Here is a 21,292-nt window from a genome sequence, read left to right on the forward strand (position 1 = left end):
CACTGCCGGCCCTACACCCCCTCAGTCCTTTTTTTCTGCCAACTCTGGCGGTGGGGATGGGGGGTGGGTTGTGGAATGCACATGAGCAACACATCTCGAAGAACATCAGTTACTGGTAAGTAACCTTGTTTTCTTCAAGTGCTTGCTCATGTCCATACCACTATAGCTGACTAACACGCAGTACCTTGGAGGTGGGCTGGAGTTAGCGGTGAGCTGCCTGCAGCCCAGCTCTGCTGAGGCCCACTCCTTCCCATGCCCTGGACAGAGGTGTGGTGGGACATGAAGGTATGTACCGCCAGCCTGGCAGCTGCTTTGCAGATGCCCTGCCCTAGCACTTCCGCTAGAGAGGCTGTAGATGGAGCTTGAGCTCTGTTGGGTGAGCTGTGGCATCCGGAAGCGGCACCTCCCCCTGCTCGTGGCTGAACACGATGCAGGAAATTATTCTCAAGGAAATTGCGCCAGTCGGCGACCGGTGAACCTCTCATCCGGTCGGATGTTGTGAGGAAGAACTGCATCGCTCTTCAGAATGGCCTCATGCATCTCGTGTAAAAGCCAGGGCCCCACTTGCGTTTTAGCGAGTGCTGCCTTTCCCGCTTCTCCGAGTCACGTGGTTCAGGGAAACCTGGGGAGAGTATATGATTGGTCCAATGAACTGGGCAACCACTTTGGGCCAGAAGGCCCCGGTGCGGTCCCATCTGAACCTTATCTTATAGACTACAGTATGAGGGAGGAGCTTTGAGGTCAGAGCTCTGATCCAGGAGACCTTCCTTGCCGAGGTAATATACCCCCAGGAAGACCATCTTCCCGGAAGGCCAGAGCAGAGGGCATGACGCCGTGGGTTTTGGAGGGGCGGGGGGGAGCAGGGGCCGGGAAGGACCAGGTTGAGATCCCAGGGAGGCACTAGGTCGCGGGCCTACGGATAGAGCCTCCCACCCCCTTCTGGGACCGAACCGCCATCTGACGGCCAGCGGCTGATGGAAGGCTGAAATGGCTGCTAGCTGCGGCAAGCATTTCCCGGATTGCCTATCCAGGCAAAAGGCCAGGCAGAGTGTCTCGGGACTGCTCCCGGCAGGCCACAGCCACTTCCACTTAGCCCGGTACACAACCTGCGTGGAGGGCTTCCTGCTACCCATTGATACTTGCTGGACTTGTTATGAGCGGTTCGCTCATCACCTCTTGCCACCGATCTCTGATTCCATGAGGTGCCTAGGGTCCAGGTCTGGGCACCACAGGTGACCGTGATCCTTGGAGCTGGGATTGCGCTGGCTCGAGGCGGCGACTGAGAAAACCAGCAGCATGCTGAACCCGTGCTGGCGTGACCAGGCCAGAGCAATCAAGATGGCATCTGTTTAGCCCCTCCTCGCTTTCAGCAGGGCTGCATGCAGGAGGGGGAAGGCGGGAAAGCGAATATGAGGGCCTCTGACTGCTGCAGATGGATGGCATTGGCGAGCACCCCTGCCCCTTGACCAGGGAGAGGGCAGTACTGTGGACACCTCGTGCTGCAATCCGATACTGGCGGATTCCCTTTGGGGAGAACCCCTCTCCAGACGGTCGTGAACGCCCTTAGTGGGCGCAGCGATCCCTCGTGGTAAGGAAGAGCGACCCCGGACGCAGTCCGCCTTGCCATTCCTCACCCCCGGCAGGTGATCATCGCCAGGTCCTAAGGACCGATAGGTTCCCTTCATAAGGCTGACGAGTGGACTCCCGTGAGGGACTCTGTCCCACAGCATGGCTGGCGCAAGGTGGTCTGGTTCAGGAAGCAACTTGTGTGTTTACCGGCCAGCGGGTCCTGCTGGTAAACACACGAGACGCCTAACCGGCTCGCACTGCTCTGGGCTTGGGACCTGGGCCTGCATGGGCAGATCATGCACCATCAGCGCGCGGCTACCACTGCCAAGCCTTCAGCAGACATCACTGGCCAAGTAACAGACCGCAGGGTAAGCCGTAAAGCATTAGGGGGAATCGACCCCTACGAAGTGAGAGAACCTTTGAGGATGTGTCCCCCTGACATCCAGGTCGGCATGCTTCCACTACTGGAGCTGGGGGGACCCTGCGAGTGTTGATCCCCTTGTTTGGTATTTCTGGGACGACATAGGTTTGCCACCATCCTCAAATCCCCCCGCTTTTTTTGGGGGGGGTGGGGGAATGAGGGAGTACCTCAAGTAGGGCCTCTTCTGCCATCGCCTGTGGGATCTCTCCCGCTGCTTTTGGCTGAGGCGTCCTCAACATCTTGGATGTGGAAATGCCAGAGGGAGGAAGGGGGTGGCGTCGAGGGCCTGGGGGGAGGAGACAACCGGGGCCCCTAGCTCACCAAACTATCTGAAGGACTCAGTGGTCCAAAGGCCTTCTGGCTCACCCAAGCCTACAGGAGGGTATAGGCTAGGGCACCACCCTTGCGTTCACTAGCAGAAGGGCCTTTTCCGATCGCCTTATTGCCAAGAGGGCCCCTACTGAGGGCCTAAGGAGCCAGTCAGGGCGGCTGGCGTCTCCCAGACCTCCTGACTCTGTCTCATTGCCCGTAAGTTGGGAGATCGCTGTGGCTGGCACTCCTGCTGCTGCTGTGGCTGGCACTCCTGCTGCTGCTGTGGCTGGCACTCCTGCTGCTGCTGTGGCTGGCACTCCTGCCTGACACCTGGAGGTCTGTGGTGCGTAGCGGCCCAGGGAACAGAGCGTGGTCTAGGAGTCCCTGAGACCATGCCACTTTTCCTCTATCCGAGCCAAGGAGAAGGCTGACTTGTCCAAGGAAGGGCCCTGGAAAGGCTGCTGGACCTTTTGGGATAGTTCGGGATTGCAGCCACTAACTTCTGGGCATGCCGGTGGCAGGAGGCATGGCTCAGCCCACCGAATCAGCAGCGACTGAGGGTGCCTGGAGCACTGCTCTAGCTCCCGTGGTACCCTCTTCTGCAATGGCATACAGGTTCTGCACCTGCTATCAGGCAGAGCCTCAGCAAAGGGGCTCACCAAGTCCCCCAAGGGCTCCCTTTCCACCTGCTGGTAACACTACTGAATAACATTTTCTCCAACAAGTCTGGCTTGCAGTCGCCCTTGTTCTCTGAAGTAGAGCCTGTCCGCCCTGCCTATCCCTGTGGTTGGCGGCAACCACCACCAGGGACCTGGGGCAGTGTGGTGAACAAGTATTCAAACCCCTTGAGTGGGTGTAATACTCTTCCTTCTAGGCATTGGGCTACAGAGAAGGGGGTTGCCATGAGACCTACTCTATGCCTGGCACCCCTCTTTAGACCAGGAGGGCTATCACCCTGACAGCCCATCGGTATCACATTGAAGGTTGTCTGCTGCCCCTTTTTTCTCCTTGGCCTCCAGCCCCAAGGTGGAGGCCGCCTCTTGAGCGGTTCCCGTTGTGCCCTAGAATCAACCAGGGCTCAGGCACATGCTTCATCTGGCGGGGAGGAGAGAAGAGGAGGGCTCTGCAAGCTGCAGCCCTCTTCTGCCGACAGGCGGTCCCCCCAGGAGCCTCTGCCCATGGGGCCAAACCGTCATCCGAGGGCGCATGGTGGCTTTTTCTTGTACTCGAAGCACTGACTGCATCCCTGAGGAGTTGATGGACTGTGGTCCCGTCCCCCCTGGGAAACCCCCAAGGTCATACAGCCATTGGGGTGACCATTACCACTGAGGCCATCTGCCTGGGGCTCTGGCTGATGGTTGCTCCCCCAGGTACTGCATCCCCAAACGGATACTGAGACATCATTGACAGACCACTGCTGGGGCTGCCCAAAAGTCTCTTACTGAGCCTGTCTCAGCACAGAGTTTGGCACAGCCTCGGTATGAGGGACGAACCCCTCTGTGCCAAGGCTGTCTCAGGATGCCGGGTTCTACACCACCCGGTGAACTCCTCGGTGCCGAGTCCATCTCCAGCATCCAGGGTTCAATGGTGCCTCGGCGTGGGGGCGAACTCCTCGGTGCCGAGTCCATCTCCGGCATCTGTGTTCTGCACCGCCCGGCGAAGTCCTCGGTACCGAGACTGTCTGTGGTGACCGGGATCAGCTCCGTATCCTTGCAGGCGAACTCCTCAATGCTGGGGCGGTGAGATGGACCTCGCCCGGTGGTTGGGGATCAAGACCGGTGTCGGGCAGGTGTCTTTGCTTTCCGCATCTATGCCGGTCGGTCTGGCAACCACGATCTGGGATGACTTCTAAGGGAGCGTTCCTGCTCTACCCTAGGAAACTGGTCTGCAGGAGATCTTCCTCCCCATACTGGGGATCTCCTGAGCCATTCAGGGGGTCCCAACACAGGCTTCCCCTTAACGCCAGCTCCTTCTCCCTTGTGGAGGTATTGGCGGCGGTGGCATATCCAAGGGCAACAAGGCTCTTCCCACCTTTCAGCCTCCGAAGTCGATGGTGCTGGTAGGTGCTCCACCCCCACCTACTCCGACAGTGCGGGAGAGTCCGCCTCCGCAGAATCGAATTGGACGGGGGCCGACGGTGCCGGGGGGTGTCCAGACCAGTGCTGGGCAGGCGACTCCACTCACCGCCTCGGTGCAGGTCGGTCCAGCGACCACGACCTGGGATGACTTCTAGGGGAGCGATCCTGCTCTACTCTAGGAAACCGGTCTGCAGGAGATCTTCCTCCCCATACCAGGGATCTCCTGAGCCATTCAGGGGTCCCAATGCGGGCTTCCCCTTAACATCAGCCCCTTCTCTCTTGTGGAGGTATGGGCAGCAATGACATATGCAAAGCCAACAAGGCTCTTGCTGCCCTTCGGCCACCGAAGCCGGTAAGTGCCGAGAGGCTCCCCCACTCCTTGAGTCAGGGGAGGCTCCCTGGTTGGAGACGCTGGCTCCGGCAGCAGATCTCTGTGATCTGACCTCGGTGTGGATCAGTGCTCCATCCCGCCTGCTCCAACGGTGCAGGGGAGTCCGAGTGCTTCCGGCTCCACGGTGCCAAGTCAGGTCGACGGCGTGCTGGATACTGAGCAAAGTGGGTGGCTCAGAGCCGGCTCGGGGCTCCATGAGCCGGGCTTTCATGTGGATTTTCCGGAGCTCTGAAAGACTTACGATCCATTCTCTTACTTACGAAGAGCTTCCCCCCCATGCTTTAGGAGTGCACAGCTTGAAGCCATGATACCGGAACATACCTGCTCCCAGTAAAAAACTAAGCTAGACTATCATCAAGAACTAATTAACACAAAAAAAACCTAGTTTAAAGTTTAAACATGGGGAATAAAGTGCTTGAAATGGAAGCGCAGGCAGTTCCAGTAATCGCAACGGGCGGAAAGAAGAAACTGAGGGGGGCATAGGGCCGGCAGTGCCTCATATACCACGGCATGCGCGCGGGACTCCAGGGGGCACCAGAGTCGGTCCTACGGAATCTGCTAAGGGGAAAAAAGTTCCAGTAGTCATGCACGGAGGCGTGCACACACACCTATAGTGGAATGGATATGAGCAATCACTCGAAGAACAACAAACAGGAAAGGAATAATGAGAGAGAGTGAAAAGAAAGGTGTCAGGAAACAAAGAGAAGGGGGAGTTTATTCAGACGGGGCAACAGATAGAGAAGAAAAGGGACAGGAAGAGAGAGAGAGAAGAAAAGGACGATGAGAGATAAAAATAGGTCATAAGACTAGTTCTCTTTAAAATTTTTCTTAAACAGAAGTGCATCAGGGCCAAAGTAAGATCTCACTCTTGCAAACAGATGAGTGGACCATTGCATTTTTTTGGTAGGATTGGGGTCTTAGTGATGAGCTATAATAATTTGTCTATTAATTCACTGAGAGCTACTATTCAGGGCTTCAGTTGATTTGTCCATCACCATTTAGTGCAGGGGTGAGGAACCTCCGGCCCGCGGGCCGGAAAGAATTTGATCCGGCCCGCGGGCGGGTGGGAAGTGCGCGCCGCCGAAACCCTGCCGCCGAAACCCTGCCGCCGTTTGCCCATTTTCGGCGGCGGGTGGAGTCCGGAGGCGGTTACTGCCCCACGGAACCCTGCGGACACTGCAAAACCGCGCCGCCGAAACGGCGGCGGCATTTCGGCAGCGGGCACCGCCCCACACGTAACTCTGCCGCCGCCGAATCCCCCCCCTGCCGCCGAATCCCCGCCCGCTGCCAGGGCCACCATCAGGCCCTTGGCAACAAAAAGGTTCCCCACCCCTGATTTAGTGCAAGGCCTAAAAGATTTTTGTTTCTAATTTTTACCACTCTTAGCAATTTGATTTAGTGAAGTTTTAGTCTGAATGTACTATTTCATCAGCATGTGAATAGAAACCCCAGAATCAATTCAGTTTATTCATCTGAATTCCTACAATAAAATCAAACTCTTATCTTAACTCATCCTCACAAAAGGTTGGCGCCCCCACCTGTTCTATTACATTATTAATGGTTCTTCAAAGGATTTGTTCTCTCAAGCTCACCCTCCTCCTTCATGAGCTCTCTGCATTTTATTAAGTCACATCACTATGTCAGATGTGATTAAGAAAACATGGATTGAACTTTTAATAATAAGAATATCAAATGTCAGAAAGCAGAAGTGATTTTCAGGGGCCATTTGAAATCACTATTGGCAGCAGTGGTGAAACTGAAGATTGGGCCCTGGGACCTCTTCTGGGAGAAGGGGAACAAATCCTTTCTGCAGATTATGGAGCAGGAATGGACACACTGAAGGAGGCAGTTTTATTGTTTTGCGCTGCAGGGGACCTAACAACCCCTCTCCCATTGGAGGGAGGGAAGATCAGCTAGATCTGGCTTTGTTCTTGAGTGACCTCCTCTGGGCAGCCCTGGGTGCAGCACCAACATGGCCCACATGGAGTTCTAACCATTCGTCCTTGGGGGAGGAAGAAAAGCCATAATACAGAGTCTGAGGATGGTGGTCATGGATGAGATAAATGGAGGTGGATTTCAGAGACAACAGCAAGCAGCCCACTTTTTTATTGTCTTCCATTAAATTTCTGATTGAAATGGCTGTGAGATATACCTATTGTACTTCAGGGAATATTAAGCAGCCTCTTGTAATTTATTATCTTTGATATATTATTAAGGGCTATATCCTGGCTACGTAGGCACAAGTCCAGTTACCGGAGACTGAACAAGGGTAACTTTGTATCTGAAGCCAAAATATGTTCCAAAATAGACAAGACTAAAAAATACAATATGTCTGGGTGTTTGTATTTTATAATGACTGCGTTGGTTGAAACTTGTTTATAGGTTGCTCTTTTCCTTGTAATTTATGTAGTCACTAGGGGTTTTCAGTAACAATTCTATTTTGTATTTCTATACTACCTTCCACTAAATGATCTCAATGCAATTTACAATTAATTAACTTAACCTCACAGCACCTCAATGAAGTAAGGAACACGCATAAGGAAAACAAACTTAAGCATATGCTTAACTTAACACACAATCTCGCAGTCCCCATGAAGTTAATGAGGCACACAGTGCACAGAATTCAGTTGCTGGGTTAAGACAGCCCAAGGTAGCTGCAGAGCATTGGGTTCAGATTAAACTGATACAAACCACCATAGGCGTGTGCACCCAGGGAATTTTCATTAGGGTGTGCACCCATGATCTTTATCAGGGGTGTCAAACTCAACTCCACTGGCGGGCCACATTTGAATTACCCGCCAGCGGAATTCTTGCCCTTATTCATGTACCCTTATTTATTTATCAAGCAAGCAAAAGTTATCTTGCAACAACAGTCACTGTCCTGTTTTGTGGTGTGTGCATTCTCTGAATCCTAACTGAGCTGCCAGGAAGCAGCTTCCTATTGGATTGTCAGTCATTCTTTATTATAGCTAAGACACTAAAAGCTGCCTAAAACACTTTTCTTAGAGCTCTCCTCTTTTCTTATTAATTTAATGCAGTACTTATAGTTTTCTTTTTGGTGTGACAAGTTCTACTTAAAGAATCTCTCTGTGTTTATAAGGCCACATCACCACAGTATATGATTTATTTATTTTTTTTATTTATAAAAGCATAAATAAGCACCCATCTCCTGTATTAGGTGCCTGTACCTAGTTTAACATAATGAATGTCTCTTACCACCCTAATGAATACATACCAGCCATTAGAAAAGATCCCAGGACAGGTATAATACCTGCCCTTAAATGTTTAATTCACCTCCTTTCCCACTAATACTCAAGAGAAAATCTGGGCTTTGTAGCATGCCCTGAAGGTTAACAGATCTGGATTCTGGCAGATGAGGGGAAGAGAGCAAATTCAAAAATAGAGGAACTCTTTTAATAAATGCCTTTTTAGCAGCTCTGACCTTTTTTTAATTGCAGAGAATCAGCTCTGCTGATCTCTACTGTATTGTAATATGCAACTGCGTATGTGGGTGTACTTGATTAAAGGAGGTATGCAAGGGGTGTGTTGTGAGGCACAAGGCCTTGATCAAATACTGTCAGCCACCTGATAACTGGCAGAAACAGCTTGATGTTACTGCATTTACTGAAACTTGTTACTGCTTTGGTTTTTGTTAATTTGGCTGATGATTCCTGACATTAGCCAGTACAACTTTGACTTTCATAAATTCCTCTTATAAATATGGGATAAGTGAAAAGTGGCAGTGCTTTATTTACTAAGAAATAATTCTGTCAAGGTGTTCAGGTCAGTGGGGGGCTCTAGGCTGGAAACAATAATATACACTTCTATTTTTAAGCCATTCTAGCTGAAGCCTAAGAGCACAGTACAGAACAAAAATTAACTAAGCAGAAAACTTCAAATTTTCTATCACTCTATGGTACCAGAGGCACTGGCCTAGATGAACATCTTGTTTGTGTTTGTATTTGTATTTATTTTATTCTGTGGACTTCATCGCACAACTCCTCTATGTTTTGAGCTGATTAGTGTTGTTAGTGGGGCACATGGCATGCTGAGTCTAAAACCACCTAGGGCAACTTCCTAGGGCTACTGACTCCTCTAGCCAAGGTGTACTTACAAACAAAGGAGAAGAATTATCCCGTGCTAAGAGTAGAGGAGTAGGAAGCAGATCTGGGTCTGTTCTGAGTTTTACTGCATACTGACTGGCTGAATTTGGCAAATCATTTAGGTACATAGACCCCAGTCTATGACCCACCCATTCAAGGAGCTCTAAGCCACTAACCCTCCCTGAAAGTAACTCACCATAAGCATTACTGAAATGACTATTTTTTTAAACACAAACAGAGCGGTACCAGAGCGGACTTCTCAACACCACCCAAGGTTGCTAGTTGTGTGTAGGCGCTGCCTTTCCTGCCTGCGCTCCCCACCAACAGGCAGAGGCACCTGCTGGGCTGTATTAGCAGAAGACATGGGGAAGCTCATGGTCTGACAGAGACAAGTCACAGCCCTGGGAAGAAGCATTAACGGCCCGGCTACCTCGAAGCACGCAAGCAGCCAGCCCTCCTCAGCCCCAGTTCTGCGACCAGCGCGCAGCCCCTTCGCTCGCTCACGTTCAGTGGGACCCCAGAAGCGCCGCCGGGGGCTGGCGCCCAGGGGTTCGACCGCTCCCAGGCGCGGCAAGCCAGGCTCGCTCGCTCGCTCGGTCCGGACCTCCCTCCCGGCGCGCACCCAGCAGCAGGCGGGCGAGGGAGCGTTGCTAGGAGAAGCTGAACTTTTGCATTTCCTGGCTCCGAGGGCTCTCTGCCCGCCGCTGCCGGCCCCGCCGCCTCCCTTGCGGGTCGCCTCGCCGGGCAGCGGAGCCAGAGTCCCAGACACAAAAGACCCAGGAACGGCCTCGGCCCAAGCCCCGCGCCAGAGCAGCCGGCCCCACCCGCCACCTCTGCAGCTGGGTCGCGGGCGCCCCAGCCCGGGTGCAGGGGGCTCGCCTCGCACGTGGGGCGGAGCTGGCCATGCCTGCCAGCCGGGCTTTGTTCTCGGCGCGCCCCTGGCCGCAGGCGGAGAGCTCGGGGGGGTGTTGCCCCTCCCGGCCCCGCACGCGCTACTCACTGGCCGCCGCGCTCCTCGGGCTCGGCTCTCTTCCTTGCGGGCGACAGCAGCCGGCTCCGGCTGAGCAAACTTTCCCGCCAGCCGCGGGGGCGCCGCCGCCCGGCAGCCCTAGCCCCAGCCCGGCCAGCAGCTGGCCCTGTCCGCGCTGGGGGAGGCTGCGGCGAGGCTCAGCGGCGGGGGCGCGGCGAAGGGAAGCGCTGGCTTCTGCTCAGCGCTCGTTGCTTTCAGTTTCATGGCAGCTGCCTCGGGGTGGGGAGAAAAAGGGGCATCCCTGTGCCTGAGGCCGCGCTGGGCCCGGCTCCTCCGGGGAGGGGCGGGCTCTGACCCGCGCCATACGGCGGGGCGGGGTTTGCAGTTTTGCACTGGTCCAGGCATTTAGGCAGGCGGGGGGGTGTCACGGTGGCTTTGTTCCCTACTAGCAACCGCGATATTAGGCTCGCCTCTAGCCTCGTCCCTCACAGGCGCTTTCCCTACGTGGGCGGATTAAGCCCCACAACCGCTGGAGGGTGCAGGGGAAAGCCAAGCCCCCAGCGCTTAGCAACTCTCTGAGCTTCCGGCATCGCCCCACAAAGCAGATGCGGGGCGGGCTTGGCTGAGAGCAGGGCGACGATGACAGCTGATCCTGAACATCCCCGAGCACAGCTGGGTGGGGCAGTGAGAACCAAGGGGCAGGTGTTTTCAACGCTACGTCCAGGAGCTTAAATTGTGGAGGGCCGAAGTAAAAGGGAATAACGTCCCGAAGGGGGACTAAAGGCTATTGGCACAGCGCCACACCGGTGAGGAGCATAACATTGCAGTCTAGCGTTAATTAATATAGCGGGCTAACGTGCTATTGCTTCCTTTCTAGGTGTAGACTAAAATAAGGACTGATGTTTTCGTAGCTGTCTAAGCCATTGCCATGGAAGACCTTTTTATACATCCTATCTTGTTCTTTTAAAAAAAAGTTTTTGTTCTTCCTTTTTTGAAAACCTTTTAAAACATCCTACCTTCTCTCTCTCCCCCTCCCCCCCCATCCCTTTTTATACAAGGACAAGCTGAAGCCCATGGTCTCACAGCAAGGCAGTGCTGTCAAGAACACAACCCACCTCTGTCTGGACTCCCACTGTGGGGCTGGCCATTAACCCCCATGATCCGTCCCTTTCTGCATTATAAATAATTAAGCATCGCTTACTGCTCTAGCCGCTCAGGCATGCAGCTTCCTATGGAGAGAGAATGAGGAGAAATAGTTATATTTTACATTCACTTAGGAATGAAAACAATCAACAGGATAAAATCTGGATTCACATTCTTCTTTCCACTTGAACAACCAACCAAAGATTCATATTAATTTGTACCAGTCTATAGATATAGTTTTAGCAGGACCACAAATGTTATGTTGAGAAGCTTGTCCATTACACTTCACTTACTGTTCTACTCTCTGAAGACAGTGCCTTTATCATGACAGCTGGTAACAACTTTTACAAACCAGGATTGTTTAGCTCACCCATTTCAGTCTCAGCATAACTCTGCAACAGAGAGTTTGTAATAAACTACATTTAGTAAAGTTACCTAATTTCTAGATTAAAATAATGAAATGCTTGTTTTGCATACTAGTAATTTAGTTTAAAGCAGTATTTTGCTTTTTATTTTTATTTAAAAAATCCAGAGCTATCCCTCAAATTCTTTCACTGGCTTCCCAGTTTAAATACATTTTAACATCCTTACCTTTCCCTCAAGCTTCTCCCTTATTGCAAGCACAACCTATTCTTATTCCCTTCATCCTTTGCTCTGAGCTTCATACCTTCTTTTAAGCTGCTCCCTCTCCTTTACATGCAAGATGCACAAGACCAGTCCAGTCACCTTTATATGTAAGCCACACTTCCTTCAAGAATCCCTCTTACAGTTGCAGTGTCACTGTCCATCTAGCCTCCCCCATAACTTAATGGTTGCTCCATGTTTTACTATCTTTATATAGACCGTAAATTCTTTCAAGGGGGACTGCATTTTATAAAAGTGCTATGTACAATTCCTTTATGGTACCAACAGGTAATGTTCCAATTCATAATCAATGTGATTGACAGCTGAACCACCAAGACTGGAACATTGTGTGCCTCCATATTCCATTTCTGTGAATCAGAGTCTTGAACCTAGAAACACATTGTCCAGGTCATACTTGCACTTTTAAATTTTGCCATTCATTTTGAATAGTTGCTGTTTAGATTTCTTTATTAACTAAAAATAAACTGTACAAAAGAGGTGTAAAGTTACATTGGTTCTGAACAATGTAGATACACTTTCTCTGCCAAACTTAGAGTGTGCAATCATTTTATATTTCTTGAAGTGACAAAATTAAGCCAACCTGCAAATTAGTTTTTATTTCCTAAACTAGTTACAAAAAGCTAAAACGAAGAGATTAGTGGCATGGCAGAAACAAAATCTCCATTAAAATTAACACCATTGTATAATTTTATTTCTAATTATTAAAAAAATATAAGTGAATTTAGAAGATAATCACAGTATAAGGGCCCTAACATTTCAGACCATTACAAGGTACATAAAAATAGAAGACACAGATTCCTTTAAAACTTTAATCCTTTGATTAAGCAGCAAGCATATCACTCTTCCAGGCAAAAACACTGTTTAAAAAACAAACCCCATCCCCAAAACAAGACGTGCAAACTGTATGCACATAGTCTGCAAAGCACACAATAAAAAGGACATTTTGCTATGTACATACTTGTTTAGTACTACAACTGCTAAGGTTTCCCTACTGTGTGCCACAGTGTACGTAAACTAAAGTACACTACAAATTTTGCCCCCCACCCTAAAATACAGCACCTTTGCCCAGTTACAGAATATTTAAACAGGATTCAATTGAATTACAATGTACTGAACAGTTTGATAGCAGTCAGTTGTGTCCAACTGTACTGAAACACCCAACATTTTGCATACTGAAATTCTATCGACAATAGACAAGACAAAAATTAGCAAAGGTACATTACACACACCAGGGAGACTTGATATCAATACTTAAAAAAATACTGAAAGATGCATTCTACTTAGGTAACAATTAAAATTAGATATTTAAACAGTTATGTCAAAATGCACAAGACAGGGTTCTTGTCAGCTTGAAAGTCTGGAGGTCAGCCAGACTTCACATGGTTGAGGGAACCTTTTGACCCCCAAAACAAGAGTTCCAATGACCATAAAGAACTCTTCAGAGTTTGTTTTACAATGAATACTGCTTTTCTTTCTGGAACATCCACTATCTAATGTCCATATGGTGAGTGGGAATCTAGTTTTGGTGTGAAAGAAAACCCTGAAAAGGGACTTTTGTACTTAGGGCTAAGCACATTAGCAGAGACAGATGTTTAAAAAAAAAAAAAAAAAAAAAGTCTCCTAAATTTACCATTTCTGAAAAGTGTTTATGTAGGGTTGACACCTTAATCACAATTAAGGCTGTATGTCTCATTCTAATATTTGAGTTGCAAATACAGTACATAAGAGGCTGCTACAAGAGCTTCCCTTTGCACAGATACAAGATTTAAGCAAAAATGTTAACCCGTAAAACATTACGACAGTTGAACCATTGAATCTGTAGGAGACTGGGGATTGTAAATTTCAATTTCAAACTGCAAATCCAGTTTATTTTTAAGGCCCAGTCTATACTAGAACAGAGTTACGGAATTATATTTAAAATATTCAAACACTGTTCCAGCTAGAACAGTGTGGTGATCAATATGGGAGAAGGACCCAGTGTTCAAAAGCAAACACTTCTCCATAGCTTAACCCAGACCACACTGGCTCCCAAACAGTGATTGAGAACAGTAGCTTTAAACACTTCCTTACCCAAGTTTCTGGCCTAGTTTTTTAGGAAAGCTGATTAATTTACAATTCCACATTTTACCTTTTTGTAACTAGAGATGAAAATTATATTTTCAGATAATTGAGATAGTTTAGTTTCTCCACTGAAGTCCTGCACTTCTACCTCCCCAAAAATTAGAAGGATCAATAAAAAATAAATAGTAATGCAGGTCTGCATTTAATTGTTTTGTATTTGGTTTAATACAAATAAAGCAAAACAAAAACAAAAACAAAAAACAAAAAAAACCCAAACCAAGCCCAGATGGGGAAGGGAAAGCTCAGATAACCGTTTAGCATGCTCTGAAATTAGGTTGTTTCACCTAGTCTCATTGCCACAGTTGAGGACACATTCCCTGCTAATTGGCATTACCAGTATTTACGCTATCTTGTTAGTTAAAGCATTAGGTAAAGATCAATAATATAGAGTATGTAACTCTAGATATGCCCATCTAACAAAGGGATTAAAAACCACTGTACTGCAGCTATAAGTGTAGTAAATGGAGTAGCCACATTGTAACAGTGCTTATTTCTGTTATTTTTCATCATCTCCTTGGATCTAGAAGTTGCTGGCGCATCCACTTCCTACAATTTTGTACTAGGAACTCAGACTCCTGGTATCAAAGGGCTTATAAGATTAGAACATACACACTGCTAGATTTAACACGTTTGGTACAATAGCTGAGCAGATCTTCAGATTACTCTTTCAAAAGGAGTATTTAATGAGAAAGTATCTTTTTAAAGAAAGTAAAGTCTGTTTTGAGAAAGCTATAAAAAAGTCTATAGTTTAAAAGTGCATGAAATGCTTCTATTGTATATATAAACTGTGCCAAAATCTGAACTGCAGGCTATTAATTCTTGCACTCCTAACATAGGAAAACGTAAAACTAATCCCCCACATTAATTTCTACAGTCAGTTAAGGAGTTGTCACAGTTCCTAAATTTGCCAGACTCTTTGCATTTCTGTACTAAGATGTTTCAATATAAAGAACTTTAATAAAATAAATAGAGTAAGTCAGTTAAACAAAAACTTGGTGTACAGAACATTTATTTGCTTAAGAGATTAGCATCCTTCAACAGTTATTCATATGGATAAGGGCTGACCTGTAGGCATTGTTTTGCTGTACAAGTCTTCTGCACAGAAGATTCTTTTTCTAAAGATGGTCATTCATGCGGTTCCACTGCTAAGATTATTAGCTTGCTCCTCTGTGTAAAAATGCTTCACAATATCTTGGAAGGCTTGCTCTTTTCTCCCCTTCATTATTTGAGGAAAGTGGACACTGATAAAATTTTAATTGAAGGAATTGCGATAGTTCTGACCTATTTCACTTCTTTAGTGCAGAGTGGACTGTGATTCTGTCTGAATTCCAATAAGTGAGGGTGGCTGTTGGCCACTGACTGTGGATAATACTGGCCTTGGATTTAGACGAGGAGGCATAGAATTAGCTGGGCGGATGAGTGGTGGTGGGGGCTGGTTTAGGGTTGGTCTTGGCTGAATAAATCGAGCTTGTTGCTGAAGTGGAGGAGGCTGACGATGGAGAGCAGGAGCAGCAGGAAGCGTTGGACGAAGTAATGGTGGAGGCTGGTTCAAAGTTGCTACAGGGGTTGCTGGTGCTGGAGCAGATGCCTGTGCGGGAGGTGAAGGGCCTAAACATTGATTGATCTGTATGGCCTGTCCCTACACAAAAACAAAACAGTATACAAAATGAGCCATCCTGTCCAGAACAAAATACAGTTTGGGTTGCCAGTGTCCACTATATGGAAAGCACAAGCTTTTTTTTGACATTGAAAAAGCAAAAAAGTTACCAAGCATTTTAATTTCTAAACTGCTGAACAGTGGAACTAAAAATAAGAGTATTGATGAAACAATAAAGTTGTTTTCTAGAATCAGTTATCTTCCTTTTTTTACATTAATATAATCATAAGAATTTCACTGTTAGCAGCCCAATCCTGTTCCAAATGAGGCTGATAAGATCAAGTTCAGGCCCTCAAGTACACTAGTGTATCACCAATCAGATTAACCTCACATTATATTTCACTGAATTAAGTGCTATTCCTCAACCCATGCTTACTAATACGTGATACACAAAACACACCTCATCTTCTTCATCAGTGCTCTTTCCTGATGGCACATTAGAAGTATTTTTTGTGTCCTCCCCTAAAGTAGAAGCATCACCATTAGAAGCCAGGGTTCCTTGTTCTGCTTCCCATTCCTGCAACACCTCCTCTAAGTTAAACCGACGCCTGTAGTTTACAAAGAAGTTCTTCACTTGGCCAACAGTCTTGTTGCCAATTACATCTGCAATAGCTTGAAAATCTTTACCATATTTGCGTACACCTGAAAGGCAAAGTAAATAACACACCTGTGAAGGATCAGTCAAGCACAGCTATTTGTGAAGTATGTATACGAAGATGGCCTTTGGGGCTACAGCTAAGGGTTCACTTTAATTTTCAGTACTTCTCAATTACTCTAGCTTCCATTAAAAAATCCCCCAAAAGACTGTCATTGCCTCTTCCTTGCAAAGACAACTTGAAAATATAAATCACACACTAGGATTAGAGTTTGTCACTGATTTTTCCTAAAGATCCTCGTAATTCATACAGCCCTCCCTACAGCCACATAGAGCTAGTCTCTGATGTGTGAAATAGTGTGATTTTTTGGAGGGGGAAGAGAACAGTATTTTGTGAAATTCAGCTGATGGTTACAGGGCTTCTTTGTAGGTTTCTCCCAGCTAGCTGCATGCTAAACTAGCTCCTTTCCCAAGAACCCATGTGGCATCTGACTGATAGGAGTGGCAGAATTCAACAACATGAATCTACTGACTCAGCAGAAGGCAGAGCAAAAACATCAGAGTTTTAATCCTAGCTCTGAAACTTCCTTTGTGCTCTTGGGGGAATAAGCTAACAGCCTGTTATTGTTATTTAGCTATTTGTGAAATGGGGGAACACCCCTCTGCAAAGAGGATAAATTGGCAGTTGTCCCCAATAAGCCCAGTGAATAACTGCACTTAAAAAAAATAAAAAAATAAAAAAAAAATCAATGTTGGCAAAATAGATCTCAGCAAAAGTAGCTGAGATCCAATTCTCCTGTAGTGGAAGGTTAGGAATAGCTCAACTCTTCTCTCTCTCATTCCTTTTTATATCAGTCAGTTTGATCTGGGAGTGCCTCAACTTATTTCTGATCCTCCCCACAATCTTAAGACTCATTTTGGCAATAGTGGATCAAGAAAGTTAACTGTACTTGATTTTGTGGAAAAATTTTACTTGCCCTCTCAAACACATTAAGGCTGGCTCTGTATGCTTATCTCTCACAAAGTATACTAGCACTGAAAAATTCTAGCTGAAACCTTGATATGTCAGTTATCAAGGAATGGTCAATCAAATTAACAAAATACATACAATTTGGTATCTAACTCAGCTGGTCTCCAGTAACATACTGAAATTTTCCAGTACTCCCTCAATTCAGTTTCCATTTTCTTAAAAACAAAGATCCATTGAGTCTCTCCTTTCCTCTTTTAATACATTAATGGTAACCCACGAAGTTCCTCCTCTTTCCTGTTCTCAAGAGAAAAATCCTCATGTTCTCCTGCACTCCAGAACTTTGCTTTTAGCTATTGTACTAAGCATATCATCTTTAATCACCTGAAGAGTCCAATAGCTTTGTACCTTTCAGACTCCACAGACATGACCTGCTTGTATTTTATAGCTTGGGATAAAAATTACTTTCCAGTAATCCATAAACTGGAGACAGTTATAATTTTTGCTTTCTGCTAGGGAACTTTTCATATGCCATGAGCAAAATAAAATTTAACTTATGTAATGTGGAAAATTGCTGATGACTTTACCCATTCAAAATCCATTATAGTACTTAAAGGACATGCATTTTCTCCCCCAATAGCAGAAAATTATATGCCAGATGTAATGCCTCATTTCAGACAGATGAAGTAAAAGATACAAAAGGAGAGTTATTTATTTCAAGTTAGAAAATCTGAAATCTAACTTAGAAACTTGACTAAAAAGAAACATGACATAACTTTCTACTTTTCTTTTTGAATAAGTGCTCCTAATATGCAATATCTTGTTCAGCTGCAGTGAATGTACAAGAGAAAATTCAGTGCCAATAAGTAGTCCAACTACAGTTGAAACTAAGTTGAAGTTTCCATTTTGGCAAGTAAGGGCCAAATAAAATTATGGTTGGTTCTGCATGTAGGAACTAGTAAGTGCCTTGCCCGCAGTCAGAGATCTGCAGGGAAAAAAACAATCTGGCTGCAGGGAGTTGCCGTATGCAAGTAGCGACAGTAGTGTCTCTCACGAGGGTATGTCTGGGCAAGACAGAGACAACCATTTGGCTTTGTGCACAGACAGCAGTGGCAGGGGATGAGAGAGAAAGAAGAGTGATATAGCTACACCTTTTCAAAGTATTCTCCCTCCAGTACTCAGTCTTTTTGCCTGACAGAATAGAAATGGTGTAACTGGAGAGTTTCACTAATTCACACTGATAAGACAACCCATTGTGACTTATTTACCAATTTGCAGAATTCACTAAGTGAACAGAATAACAACAAAATGAAATTCAACTCTTTCATTTGATCACTGCAGTTCAGGTTTCTTTTGGATTCCTTTTATCATACTAAGTGTCTTATAGTGAAGTGGTCTTCAAGCTCTTTATCCAACACCCCCTGCCCCTTATCTCTGTCCATGCTCCCCTGCTCCTCCTAGCTGTGGCCGGGAGCAGGGCCATGATCAGGGCCAAGAGGGAGAAGGGGTGGGGGGCTGAGGCACTGCAGGCTGGGGGGCCGTGACCAGAGATTGGGCCATAGGATGGACATGGGGGCCATAGCCAGGCCTGGAGCAGAGATCACAGCAGAGCAAGGCTGGGTGGTGCTCCCTCCCCACCCCCATGGGGCTGGTCTGGACCCAGCCATGCCTCCCTGAACAATCCTCTGCACCCCAGTTTGGGGACCTCAGTCTTAACAGCAGTCTTAACTCTTCACTGAGGCAGAGAAAACCTAACATACTGACACAGCACACATTTATCTTGAAAGGGACTATCAGCTTTCTAGGTCATATAACTTGTAAACTGGTGCACACACTACTCATCATTACACAATCAAGTTTCAAGCACTACCTTAAGTTATTTCCTAAAGCTTCCCTCCTCTCAGCCCAGAAGGCTGATTATGCTTGATAACTTGCCGTCTTATGAAATGAAGCTCAGAAAGTAGGTGCTCACTTACATGTACTGCCATCCTATACTAGGGCTAACCTATTTCTCTTCCTGACAGCTTGAGAACTAATCATAGTTGCTATCAGAGTAGTCAGTGGGATTCACAAAATTCTTCAGAACTTGGGCTAAATTAAAGGCACCAAATTACATTAATGCTTTCATTCAAGGTTCCAGTTCAATAAATCTACATTCTTGTCCCAGAGCCAATATAAAGAGTAAGATATTCAGAAAGTTTGCTGTGATCTCATCTGGGTCATATCTCTGAAGCATGAAATAGGTCTAGTAGTTTCTACACTTGTAGCAATTTGATTTCAGAAAGTTAGTGTCACGACAGTATAACTCTTCAAGTTAGTGTCATGACCCCTTCACTCCCCATCAAATGTAATGGGCTCTCCATTTGCAAATTGTTTTGTCATGATTAAGATTCTGCAGACCAAATTGTAAGTAAACGTTGAGAAATGACTGAGCATGAACAAACTAAGATCTCAGTCATTTCAAAACTGTATTCACCACAAAAACATGAGGACTTAGTACAAAATAACCAAATCTGAATTAGAAAGCACTAGAACAATTTACATTGCATAAAACCATTGCATGGTTGCATAGAAAAGTAGTAAGGACCATTCAACCTTTGAAAGAATCTAACTTTCAAAGTAGAGTCAGAATACTAAACATCATCAAATATTGACTGTTCAGTAACTTGCACATTATGATATCCTAACAAAACATGAGGCAAGTTATACTAATTAGTCTATGTATTATTTTTAAAGCAGGTGAACAATGCGAAGAACTAGCTTGATTACTTCAGTGAAGTAATATTGAGCTGATGTATAGTATCAGAAAATACAAGAGATGCAACTTATCACACTTTCAACTGAATACACAGAGTTTCATTTTTATATTTATATTTTCATCTTAATGCTTTCTCCAGATAGTGTAGTGCACGTTTTAACAAGACAAAATCTGAGAGTTTTCATGCTTAGATAAGAGATTACTGCATGTTTACCAACAGGATATTGGGTACAGTTAAGTGCACTGCTATCCACTAAGAAAATGCGTTAATACAAAATCTGCCTTCAGCCTCAAACTTTCACAGTATGATGTTGAATGGGAAGACTGCCATCTTGTCTCTTTATGCCTAGTTAAAGGTGACCTGCAAATGAAAGAAATTGGGCTTCTGCCTTTTTGCATGTTTTTTTACTACTTGTTTCCGACTTTATTTCATGTCTGTTTAGGCTAGACAACCAGGAAGACTGAAGAGTTAGTGTCTTGTGATGGTGTCATTTATATGTTAAGAGAAGGGATTTTTAATCAGACTGCTTAGAAGACCAGTGAGCTTTTTTTTTTTTAAAACATCCATTTAACTTCAAATGGGTAATTAAACTCTGACTCTACTTAATGTTCAACATACACCACCATTCAGACCCCTTTAATTAAAGAAAGAGCTCTTAACAACAACAAACAACAACAAAAATCACAGTGAACTTCCAACAAAATCACAGAACAAAATCATTTCTCAACATTTCTAAGGGAGGGCAGAGGAAATCAGAAACCTCCCTCCCTGACCAACTTTTAAAAAGAGGAAAATAAAGCATTTTTCAGGTGTTCTTTATAGATAAAGCAGAAAAAGGGCATGGGCCCAATTTTTAAGTAATTTGCAGGTCACTTAAGATTTTTAATAGTTATAGGTCATTACTTTTCTGTAACATACCTTGTACTGCAAGAAGCTGTTCTTCTGTGGTCCAACGGGCATTGATTTTCTGGTTTGACTATTACAATTAGAGAAATTGCACACTGAGGTCATTAAAGCACATTCCAAAAACACTGTAAAATATCTTAAAAGTCATTATAAAAGAACGTATTTTAATGACTGAATTTCTTTGCCTGGCTGCTAATCTAGGGAAAACTACCAAACAGATGCAATCAAAGACTCAACTGTCACAGAGCATTATCATCATCAGGAAGGTAAAAACACAGTTAGTTAATTTTTTAAAGTTTAATTGTATTACTAGAACATAACTGCTAGATTATTTTGCATTTTCAAAAAATATGCCCACTCTTAAAAAAGTAGCGTCAGTGCATAAAAAAAAAATCCCATTGCTCGCAACATGTTAGTGACAGTAGCAACTAAGTAACTGACAGTTTCACCAGAAAAGCTGGTTCCTAACAGCACATGATCCAGCTCCCTAGTCTCATGTATAATCACAAAACCTCACTGCTTCTGTTGTCCATTGTACCCAATCCCACCTATCTCCCATTTAAAAGACAAAGGAAAAGCATATTTTGCTGACTTCCTCCAGAGAGGACCAACATACTTACCATTGCATGAATTTCAGAGTGTTCCAGTTAAATTA

General features: G+C 45.9%; 2 protein-coding genes across 5 annotated transcripts in view; both read right to left on the minus strand.

Annotated features, from left to right (window-relative positions):
* The window catches only part of TRAF5 (TNF receptor associated factor 5), a 48,366-nt gene extending 38,004 nt beyond the window's left edge, over positions 1–10,362 (minus strand). For all 3 annotated transcript variants that reach the window (XR_010922983.1, XM_067565015.1, XM_067565011.1), the window contains exon 1: positions 9,875–10,362. The gene's annotated coding sequence lies outside the window, so the exon portion shown is untranslated. The remainder of the gene's footprint in view (positions 1–9,874) is intronic.
* A 1,944-nt stretch (positions 10,363–12,306) lies between these two features.
* RCOR3 (REST corepressor 3) overlaps positions 12,307–21,292 on the minus strand; it is a 33,133-nt gene continuing 24,147 nt past the window's right edge. Inside the window, exons 10-12 of one of the 2 annotated variants that reach the window (XM_067565016.1) lie at positions 20,650–20,707; positions 15,811–16,052; positions 12,307–15,392 (exon numbers count right to left, since the gene is read on the minus strand). In XM_067565016.1, coding sequence (XP_067421117.1) covers positions 15,048–15,392; positions 15,811–16,052; positions 20,650–20,707 — 645 coding nt within the window. In that variant the 3' untranslated portion in view covers positions 12,307–15,047. The remainder of the gene's footprint in view (positions 15,393–15,810; positions 16,053–20,649; positions 20,708–21,292) is intronic. The other variant, XM_067565017.1, reaches the window with a different exon arrangement.

This window comes from Emydura macquarii, unplaced genomic scaffold, assembly GCF_026122565.2.
Source record: "Emydura macquarii macquarii isolate MOO-44397 ecotype Brisbane River unplaced genomic scaffold, CSIRO-AGI_Emac_v2 contig_2676, whole genome shotgun sequence".
In the NCBI taxonomy this organism is placed as follows: Eukaryota; Metazoa; Chordata; order Testudines; family Chelidae; genus Emydura; species Emydura macquarii.